The sequence below is a fragment of the Corvus brachyrhynchos genome, unplaced genomic scaffold (assembly GCF_000691975.1).
Source record: "Corvus brachyrhynchos isolate BGI_N302 unplaced genomic scaffold, ASM69197v1 scaffold312, whole genome shotgun sequence".
In the NCBI taxonomy this organism is placed as follows: domain Eukaryota; kingdom Metazoa; phylum Chordata; class Aves; order Passeriformes; family Corvidae; genus Corvus; species Corvus brachyrhynchos.
In genome coordinates, this window is record NW_008236640.1 from 810807 (window position 1) to 822087 (window position 11281).

The following is an 11281-nucleotide window of genomic DNA, read 5'->3' on the forward strand; positions in this document are numbered from 1 at the left end:
TCCCTGTGGGCTGTGGATGGCTGTCCAGGTGCTTTTGGCTGTAACAGACTGTTTTGAGTGACCTTGGCATGGTGTGCCCCAACCCTACGGAGGGAAAGTTTTTGTTCCATACCTGGCTGATACTGTAACACATTTGCCTCCACGGGGTGCCTGTTAGCTCTGTGTTTTTATATGCAGACATATGACCCCACAGATCATGATTGCAATGCCAGGTGAGTTCTTCTGACAGAGGCAGCGTGTGTGTGCATGAGAAAGAGAAAATACAGTTTGTGAGCATGTTTTCTGACAGTGCTGCTGTCCTGTTTACCAACCCACCATCACCCCCCCAACAACCTTCAGTTCCTTTCTGACTTTTGTGATGGTGCTAATGAGATCCCTGGGGGAATGTTCCCTTTAAAATGAAACAGATCTCTCTGAGCCCAAAGAGGCTGATGTCAGTCAGCAACAGAGCAATGAACCCACACACAGCCACTTAAGGTTTCTCTCTCGGAAGCCTCCCGGCTCAGTGGCTGCTTTGCTGCTTTCCTGCCTCTGCCAGGCAGATAAATATCTTTTCCACCCACTGGCCTGTCCACTGAAAGAGGAGTTTGCTGTAGTGATGTTGTTTGCTGACTGGGGAGGCCATTCTCCAGTGTGGGTGTGAGCAGGGAAGCAGAGAGTGCCAGAGGAAGGGATGTGTTTGAGATGACAGCAGATGGGCAAAGGAGAAAGAAAGAAAGGGTGGTTGGGGTCTCAAAGATCAGCATCAATGTGGTTACTCCAGTACAGCCACACTGCTCACACCAGTTTTGGTATTGGATATCCAGTGTTTGCCAGCCCAGCTGCTGAGACCTCTCACCCACTCCCTCTCCACACTGGCCAGATCTCAGAGTGGGTGTTTGTGTTCCTGCATGTCACATTCCCTGCTGCAGTCCCACATAGGGCTGCTATTCCTGCCTTGCCCCCGGCAGATTGGCACAGTGGCTGTGCTCTGCAGGTGTTTCCAGCAAAGGCAATGGAAATTTGGCTGCTGCCTTCAGTCAGAGCAGGAGGAGGCCCAGCTGGCTGCAAGTTATGGCCAAAGTCTTAGGATTTGGTGTAATCTCTCTTTGCAAACAGATTGATATTGGAAGTGCCTGGATTTGTTTTCCTGTCCATGAGTCATCATGGAACCAATACATTTGGCTTTGTGGTGGTCCTGCTTGGTGTGTTGCTTGCTTGCTTTTATGGCAGAAGTGTTGTACATGTGCTGGAGGGCACACAGAATACTGGGGCAGACCTTCAGCTGCTCCCCCAGCTACTCAAGTTAATGGTGCTAGGGGGAAAAACAGAGTTGAGGATGCAGCATCATTTCTGTAGTAGCAAACAAATCCACAGATGCTTGTGTATCAAAATCCAGATGAAAGCACCCTGCTGGCAAAAACTATAGAGAAAGGTCATAGCAGCTAGTTTAGCCATAGGTACAGCTGGGAAAAGGAAGCATGCTCCTGAGTGTGCTGTCAGTAATTACAGTAACATCAGTGGCCCCTCTGCCAGCTCACATTGCTTAACCCCACAGAGCTGTCACAGCCATAAGGGCATTGGTACTGACAGATGTAGGGAGCTATTGCTAAGGGTGTACAGGGAAGAAGGAAGGTCTTCAGTGTGAATCAGATGTTGCTTTTAATTTTTTGCCAGCATTTATGCTGTTCCACACGGTTAAATTAGTTGCTGTGCAAAACCTCTGAGCTGCCATTTAAAGGGAAATAAACTCCCATGAAGAGAGAGATGGAGAAATCAGAGGTCTGCATCTGAATCCCTTTAGTTGCTGTATTTGGTTTGTTGATGAATTGGTCAGTGCTTTGGGTTAGCTCTAAAACCATCTGGTTTCCTGTTCAGACTTGTTTTTTAAAGAAAATAAAAACCAAAGACATTCAATTTCCACAAAGAAAGCTTGCTGGAAAATAAGTTCCTGCTCTTTAGGGGAGACCTGCTGCTACTGATGTCTGAGACACCCCTACTGGGTTTTGATGGAAATGAAGCCCTGATTGACTCTAGTCTGACCCCAGAGTAGCCCTAGAGACACACGTGGGTTTCCCTACTCGCAACAAAACACGAGGTGTCTGCCTGGAGCCCCTCTGGGGTGTGCACAGGATGCTCCTCCTGAGGCCTTAGTAACCTGAGCTGCCATCATTTTATCCATTTTTGGAATGAGTTATAGCAAACATTGAGGGAGTAGCTGTTCATTTGTTGTTCAGTGTTTTCAGTGATGGCAAAATGAGGCCTCTGTAGTTTGGGAGATGTGTGTCCACACAGGAAGTTAACCTGGGGTCCCTCTGTGGGGAGATGTTGCTGCTTCACACCAGGGGCCAGAGGGGGATGGGGCACTTCCAGAGAGCTCCTGCTCCTTCTTCAGCTCCTCTGGTTCATGGGCTGCACAACTGCCTTTAACGTCACAGTTTTCTCATTAGAAATGTCCGGTGCAGCAAGAAGAGACTCATTACTCTTGAACCCTTTAGGTACTGAGATGCAAGCAATGACAAAACAGAGAATAGGTGGCTGCTGAAAGAGCATGAAGAGAGATACTGGCAGAGGAAAGCATGAAACTGTTCAATTTTAAGGACCAACGTAGGCAGAACAGACTGGATACAGCTGAAAAATTTGGATTATGACTCATATCTACAAATCTTGGCTGGCATCTTGCAGAGGGTAGGGTAATCTTGGTGCTGCTGAAACATGCAGTCTTTTGAGAAGTTTGAACCCCTCAGAATCAGGAGTGCCTGCAGTTCTGTGCGCTGCTCACTTCCAGTGGATCATGGATATGACTATCCATGGCTTCCTCAAGGTAAGACCAGAATCTTTTTGCATGGCAAGTACCAAGAGTGGTATGAAGCCCTCGCAGAAATGTCCCATGTTCTGTCTATTTCTCCCGTCCTGTGCAATAATCTGAGAAACTGAGTTTATTCCTGAGAGGTGAAGTGCCTTCCTCTTTCCATGGCTTGCACTTGACTTAGTTTTGACACTTGCGTGGTTTCAGCTCACCCTATCTCCCCAGCACTGCTGGTTCTCACCTCTGCTGCCAAAGCCAGCTGCTGTCACCTCCCTTCATTCCCCTGTGTGTGGGGACTGCTTTAGCAAAGGCATCTGGGGGCTTACACTGCAGAACAAGTCCAAGGGGTTTTTTCCTTCTGCTTGTTCAAGGCTCACGGCCGAGGAGCAGATCTCTGAGCCTAGCTGAGGACAGCACCTGAAAACCTACACCACCTTTCAGGGCTCTGGGTATACAGGATCCCTCCCACAAGATCTTCAAGCAAGATGTGTAAGTGAAGTAAAAGATGGGGAATCACATCAGTCCCGTAGGGTAAGACAAGCCAGGCCAAAATTGATCCACCATTGCCAAGGAGGAGGAATGCAGGACATGGTGAGGACTTGACAACCATGGCTCAGGGGTTTCCCTGCTGCGTAGCCCAGATCCAAATCCCACCCAAAGTCTGTTAGAGAAGTGTGTGCTCTGAGCTGGGTGTTTTGCACCTGAGCTGGACCAGCATCCCCAGTGTCTCAGAGGGGTGACTGTAGCGCTGCAGGCACTAAGCCCCTGCCCGTGCACACCAGCCACTGGAGCAGCCCTGGGGCTCAGCCTAGGACTGGGTCTGGCAGGCTGAGAGTGCTGCCTCTGTTCCCTTACATAAATGCCTGATCCAAGCTCTTCTGTCATCCCTGACGAATCCTGCTGCTGTTAAGTCATTCCCTGGGCTGGGAGCTGCTCCAGGACGTTTGGTATCAATGGCCTCTCTGCTGCTTACTCCGACAGCATTTTTATTTTGCCTCCCACACGGCTGCTGGTGGGAGGTGCTGATTCATGCCAGCGACCTACCCAGTCCTGGAGCCCCAAAGCAGCCAGGGAGAGCTGAGCTCCTCTCTCAGGTGCTGAAGCAGGCCTCAGTGAAGTGAATGGGGCCAGGGCCATTTACACCAGCAGGGGGTTTTTCCCCCGGAGTTTAAGGTGGTTTGGTATACTTGGATATATCAGGACATATGGTTGTTAAAACTGGTGTACAACAGGCAGTATGCATCCTCTAGAAATGTGGCTATTTCATTCCTGAGCACTGGTGATTTTGTGTGGGGCATATGTTTTCCCACAACACAGAAGTTCGTTTTAAAAATACCCTCTTCTGTAGGCTTTCCCTAATGACTATTTTTCTACACACATCCATTAGGCAACAACATATGCCAGCATTTCTTCCTTAAAAGTAAAATCTGGCACATAACACACGGAGCATGAAATAATAAGATGTGATTAAAGCAGTAGCTGGAGCTAACCAAAGCCAGAAAACTCGTGGCTGAAAGGTCAAGCCTTTTTTTAAATTGCCTTTGCAGTGGCCTGTTTGTTTGCAGGTGCTGGGACTTGGGAGGGAAAGTCTTGTAATGAAAGAACAACTGTCACAGAAAATTACACCGTCAGTTCGAGCCAAACAAACTTTCACTTGCATTGGAAGGTAGGTTCTTGTAGTGGGAAATGTCAGTCAGCCTTAGGGCAGGTATCACCTTCCAGTGTTATCTGCACTGCTGTGAGAGATGAGCCAGGAATGGTGCTAAATGGGTGCTAAAATCAGCCCTTCCCGGCCAGAGAACCGGGATGATTCTGTAATTAAGCATACTGAGGTGGGGATGCTGTGCCCTCCAACACATTTTCAGTGTGACTTCCACCAGTTAGTTAGTTTAAGTTGCCAGCAGCTTGTTTTGGGTGTCTGAGAGCTTCAGAGAGAGTGAGAGGGCAGGGCATTTACACCCGCGGCTTTGTCTAACAGCAAAAGCTCAAACCCCTGCAATTAGAGGCTGAAACAATAATAGAGGTTTTGCATCTGTGGTCCAGGCTCCCTGTTTAAGAAACAACTCGGCACGTGTTCTGTGAGGCCAGCTTGGTTTTGATCCTTGTTTTTGCATCTTCCCTGGGTCTGACTGCTCCCTGCGACAAGTCGAGCACCGCATGATAAACGTGTGAGTGCAGACAAGTCCCGTGGCTGGGTTCTGTCTCTGGGAGTGTTATTGCTGCTTGTCTGGTGCTCAAGAACAGACTGTTTGCCCGTGAATAACTGGGGGGAAAAAATTATTCTGTGATAAGGAGACAGACTGCTACTTTGAGGGCTGGGGGAGTCTTTCCAAAGGCAGCAGTGAATTAGGCTGAGAATGCAGTGGTGTGCTGGACAAGGGTCAGACTGATTCCTGTGCCCCTTCCTCCCGTTCCCACTGCCGTGGGGTGCCTCTGCAGCACCAGTGCTTGGTGAGGGGAGATGGTGCCAGCCCCCAGGCTGCCACGAGGAGGAAGAAATGAAGCTGATAAAGTGCAGACACTTGTCCAGTGTTTGAGGGCAGCAGGTACCCCGACAGCCCCGGTCCCAGATTGTCCTCAGAGCTACTCAGCCTGGGTGGGACACTCACCTGCATGCACTGCTTGGCCAGCTTGGGTGCTGACAGGAGGTGTCCTCTTAACTTTGTTCCCAGCCTAAGTTTGCCACCCAGGCCCATTTGAGCCGCAGTGTTCCCCCTAAGGCAGCCACCCCTCATGGGTGGGAACTGATTTTTCCAAAAGCCAGGGCATGACGCCCTGTAGGCTCAGTATGCCTCACCTGAGTGCTGGCAAAGCACTATGGCTTGCTCTTTCTCATATCCAGGGTAGCAGAGTCTCTTCCAAGGTCTCTTTTTCTGCTTTTCCTGTTTGGATCACCTTCCCACCATCAGGGTTACTAGACAAATTTACACAGATGGAGCATCTTCCTGGTATTTTCATTTCCCAGGCTGCCTTTAAGCTTAAGCCTCTTAAGCTTTTTTATAAGCACACAGCATTTCACACAAAGAGCCTAAAAGTCTTAAAATCAGGCTATGCAAAAGGAAAAAGGATATTCTAAAGGGAAGAGGTGCTAGCAAAATATCCTCCTGCATTTTGTAGGTTTTGCTCTCTCTTTCCTAGGCTTTTTTTCGCAACTGGGTTTTGTTCTTTGTGCCAGTGGCGATTCAAAAAAAGGTGATGGAAAATTTCTTGGGCAATTCCTTTTGCTGTGTGAATACTGCTGTCATAAAATAGATCTCTCAACACTGTTTTCAGTCTGCAATTATGTGCAAGGGCATAACTGGATTTTTTTTCAGTACGTACATTGTTCAGTAATAAAAACTTTACTCTGAAATCATTACAGTCTATTGCAGAAATCTATATGTTTTTATCTTGCAAAATGGAAATTTGCCTCTGAAATTTCCATGACACTGTCAGCCACAGAACAGTATTGTTCTTACCAAACAGAACCGTTGCTGAGAGTCAAAGTGCTATAAATATTTAAAGGAATTAATTACTAAATAAGCCAGAATGGTGCCCCAGTCTTTAAATATTAAATGGAACGTACACAGTTGACAAAAAGCAGGCAGAAACACTGAATGGGACAATTTAATGGCCTAAGTGTAATTATTTGCAGTGCAAAGGCAACTATTAAAGTCATTTTTGCTTAATGACAAGCAGTACTCAAAATTCGAGGGCATAAGTCCACATTTTGCTTGCTGAAAGAGATTTCTATCCTGTTTTGTATTCTGATGCAGAAGCCCCAAAGTTCACCAAGGAGGTTAATTAACCAGTGTGAGTAAAAAAAGGGCAGGGGGTGTTGGGCAGGGATTGTTTAATGAAGGGCTTTCTTTGGGGCAGCACCTGGGTGTGCAGCTCAGCTGTGCCCAGCCTGCAGGGTGAGATGCCCCAGCAATCTCCAGCTTCCCTCTGGTCATCAGCTGCCTGGGAACTCCAGTCCTGCAGTGATGCCGGGCCTCCAAAAGCCAGCCCAGAGAGATGTGTTGGCAGCTCTTGGGCACTGTTTGTTGTCCAGGACTCCTGGTCTGGTCAGGAGGGTGTTGGGGTGCTCACACTTTCCCCCTTCTAGAGGAGGAGGTGCCTGGGGCTGTGGAGGTTGCTTCTGTTGTGTCTTGGGGTGACTTTATGATGTGTATCCCATATCGCTGCCGATGCCCAGAAATTAATTATTGGCCTTTCTGTGCCTCTGAACTGAGCCTGAGAGGGGGAAGAAAAACACTGAGCAAAACTTTCTCAAAGCAGTTTGAAACTTGTTCAAGGTCACATAAAGATAGCAGCTTTTTTTTTCCAGCTGGGGCAGGGGAGCGAGGAAGCACCCGGCTTGCGGCTTTTCCAGTCAGCTTTTGGCCAGTTTTTCCAGTTTCTTGTTCTCCAGAGAGAGGCTGAGAGTTGAACTTTTCGTTCTCTGGAATTTCGGATTTTCTCCCTTTTCTACTGGACTGCTTGATTTCTGTAACATCAGAGCACATCAGGAGGACTTTCCACCGGGCACAGAGGGCCTGGCCCCGGCCCAAGCCCCAGCTCCGAGGAGACCAAAGGGAGGACACTCGAACACTTTCCCAGGTTTTTCCTCTACAGCGAAAGATTTTACCATTTAACATTATTTTCCTTTCCCGTGTGTTTGTTAAATAAATAGTTTTATCTTCTTCACTTTCCTTCGAGGAAAATTTATTTTTTCCCGAACCTGGTGGGGGGAGGGGTGGTTGTGCCTTCTCTCAGAGGATATATATTTCTAAATTTGGCCAAACCGGAACATGTTGTCAGCAAGGCAACTTGGTGACAGCTGAGATTGGGAGAAGGTTTAGTCATAGCCAGATTTGTAAAGCCATGAGTAATCATGTCAGGGCTTCTTGTGCCCCTGCTCAAGATCCAAAAGCTGCATTTTAGCTTGATGACCAATTCATCTGGAGAGGTCAGTTTTGACCTGGAGTCTAGAAGATCATTTTCTGACAGACAATCAGGTGAGAAGTGGCAGCACAGAAAAAATGAAGCCTTATGACTGAAAGTCCCAGTGGTGCCTGCATTATTAGGCAAATTCCAGCTTTGTCTTACAGGGGGAAATCTGCCTGTTGTGTCCCAGCAGTGTCATCTTTCCCATGGAGACATTTACCAGTGGAATTGCAGGAGCTAAGTTACATTTACTGCCTGGAGCAAACAATGCCAGCAAGTCACTACTAGGGAAGGACCTAGGAAGTGGCACTTCATGCTGAATGCAGTATGGAAAAATTGTCCTTTGTGCCCCAGGCCCCTAAGTATGCTATTTATTTATTTATTATGTATTTTAAACTTATTTTTGTATTGCAGCATAATCTAGTTTTCTGCCATCTGAGCTAACAAACTGAGAGAAGGATGGCTGGGAGGAAGAGAGGTATGTGTCAGCAGCATATGGGAAAATTCTATGGAAAACCTGGGATGTTGGAGAAGTGGTTGTATTTATACTTGGTCTTCCCTCTCTTGCCTTTGTTTCGGCTTTGGCTTTGTTTTGGGTTTGGTGGTTTCTTCTCTTCCGTTCTGTAGCCTGTGAGTGTATCCAGAAGCCCTGAGGATTTATATCAGGTAGCACAGGGCTTTTTCCAAAGACCACAACAGAGTCTGTGCGTGTATTTTTCATATCACTTAACAGTTATGCCTTGTAGGCATATTTTAAACCTCTCTTCAGTTTGGCCATATAATATTTGTCCTCATTTCTGTGGAACGGATACATCACTGAAAAACAGGAGCTAGAAGGGTCCTGCATGGAAGAGAAGAGGGTTACAAGTGAGCAAAACCTGCTTTTTTTTTAAAGAAGACTGAGAAAGACAATTCAAGAAGAGTTGGACTGAACTTTTAAGGTTCACAAACAAAAATACCCCATAAATTCTTCAGATTTTTTTATGAAGAAAGTCTTTGACACTAAAGACTAGAAGTCAGTTTCTAGCAGCTGTTTCTGCACTGCCTAAGAGCGCGTGGCATGAACAAAACCCCACAGTGTGAGGTGCTTTATAAATACAGAAAAGAAAAAAAGATATTTGCCCATGCTACAGAAATCACCCATCTGTACCACACAGGGTCTCTTCACAGCTCCTCTGTCTCTCAGCTGCAGCTCAGTGCTAAGGCCACAGGTGGTGGCAGTCATGTTTCACTTTTGTGGAAGAATGACCCAAAAATGTATCAGCTGTGCAGCTCCATTATCCCTTAGGCTGCAGTGAGCACTGTGTGTGACAAGGTTTCTGAAAGTCAGTGAAACTGGATAGATGGTGGCCCTTAGGTGCAATTGTCTTGCTCCAGACCCATCCTCTTAGCAGCTTCTGAATGAAAGAGATGAGTTTGTTCATGAAATGGGCTGCACTATTTTAATGCCATGAAAGCTAATTGGCGTCCACGAATGAAGATAATCCCCACTAGCACATCTAATTAGCAGAGCAATCCTCATATTCCTCATGCAGTCTCCTCTCAATTTAGAAGAAGCTCAGGCACAGAAATTTGCTTGTCATCCTTTGAAGTTCCAGCTTCTAGCATGAGCCAAATGTGTGATTTTTTTAAAGCGTTTGTATTTGAGAGAATCCCACAGGATAAATACTGTTTATTCATAGAGCAATAGATTGTCACAACATTGTGAGGCGGGTATGTCACTGCAATCAGAGTACTGACACATCTGAGAAAGGAGGTTGGGGTGTGCCACTCACAGCTGATCAAGTGAAATGTGCCTTTGCCTGCAGTAATCCTGATTTAGTGCACTCACAGCTCTCTCCTGATCTGCAGAGAAACTCATTCCAGCTGATACCTGGCTGTGAAAGTCCATGTGAAGTGACATTGCTTTGAGAACAGAGGCTAACTTAATCAACTGTGGGCAAGATGCTTGGATGCTCTGGTTTTCCAGTGCTGGCAGAAAAGTCTGTGCGATCCTGTTTTGGGATCCTACCCTGAAGACAGAATTGGATATGTTCCAGCCAGTTCCGTCCCTACTCCTGTCACGGATCTCCTGCAACACTTGCAAATCCTTGTAACCTGGAATCTGATCAAATCTGAAGGTGTAAAGGTGCTCCCAAGTAGACCCTGATGTAACTGATGGCAAAACATACATGCCTGCACAAGCAGAGAACACATAAAAGGCAAATGTTTCACTAAAAAGTCTTTCTCATGAGCAGCTGAGGAAGTTGAGGCCAGGCTGAGTCCTCACACAGACAGGGGGACCTTGGAGACAGGGAAATCTTTCAGTTTAGAATTGGGTTCTTGACTTCCCAAAGCCAAGGCTGGAGATGGGCAAAGAAGCATCTGCCTGTGGAGATGGGGCTGGCATAGGCAGTACAGGAGCAGCATGCAGGAGGGGGGATCGGGAGATGTTGCACATGGTTTACCTTCCGTGGTGCCCGGGTGACTGGGTTCTGTTATTTTGCAGAAATTGTAAACTGAATGCAAGGTGAGCAAAGTGTCTGGCTTTGCCTCTTCCAGGCTGTCTCCTGAAACAGGCTTCAAACGGAGCTGGAATTCCTGCTTCCTTTATGCACCGACGAAGCTGCTCGTGAGTTCGACTGGAGCGCTGTGCTTGTGTCCTGTTTTCTGTGTTTAAAGGCTGTATGGTTGTAGCAGCCTGGCATTGTTAATGGACAATAGAATGGTAACAGAGGGAGCTGCCAACTTGATGTATAGATCCATTGTCCTCCAGGAGCACTGGCAATTAGAGGGCCATGTGCTTGGCTCTGAGGACAAACAAAAAAGAAAACTGAAAACGCGCATAAAATTGGAGATGATCCTCTGAGGGTTAATGAAAACCAAAAGGAGTTCAGGTCTTTGCCTGGCTCTGAAAGGAGCTGGGTGGAGCATTCATACTTCCTCTATGGAGACCTCGTTTTAACTTGTCATTTAAGCTTTTTATTCCACTAAGGACTAATTGGGACAGCGGGGGCTGTTAAAGGAAACGATGTAAAACTTGATCTCTGTAGGCTTCCTCTGGCTCCCCAGAGCATCATCACAGTAAATAAGAGGTTTGCCTGTGGAGATGGTTGCTGAGAGCAGTGATTTCCCTGGTAGAACTCTTGGGGAATACTGCGTGTCATTCCCTCACCAGGTGACATAAGTACCGGGATCACTTCCCAGTCGTTCTCTGGGTCTGGGTTTGTTGTGGGGGGAGGCTGTGAGAGGACGGAGCAAGGAGGGGAGGGGAAGGGACAAAAACCTTGCAGGAAGAAAAGGCTGCAGCAGCACCTGAAGAGGCTTTGATCGGAAAGGGATGTGGAAGCGCGGCGGCGGTGGTTTCTTGTGGAAGCTGTTTAAGAGGGATGGGTTACCCCTCCTCCTCCCTGTAGGTAGAGGCTCGGCATCCTCTGACGGTGGGAAAGACCTTAGGATGATACCGCATCCTCTGAGCTGGAGAAAAAGGCAGGGAAGCCCCGTTTTCCCCCTTCTCCGAGGCACGGCGAGGCGAGGGGATGTACAGGGGTCTTGGAAGTATTAGGCGGGGGGCGGGAGGGACGGCTGCGGTAGTTGCCAAGGAAG

The 11281-nt window shown here is 47.5% G+C and overlaps 1 protein-coding gene across 1 annotated transcript in view; it reads left to right on the forward strand.

The window, feature by feature from the left end:
• Positions 1–82: 82 nt before the first annotated feature.
• Positions 83–11281, forward strand: part of CHGB (chromogranin B) — a 21079-nt gene continuing 9880 nt past the window's right edge. Inside the window, exon 1 of the mRNA XM_017726717.1 lies at positions 83–212. Coding sequence (XP_017582206.1) covers positions 182–212 — 31 coding nt within the window. The 5' untranslated portion in view covers positions 83–181. The remainder of the gene's footprint in view (positions 213–11281) is intronic.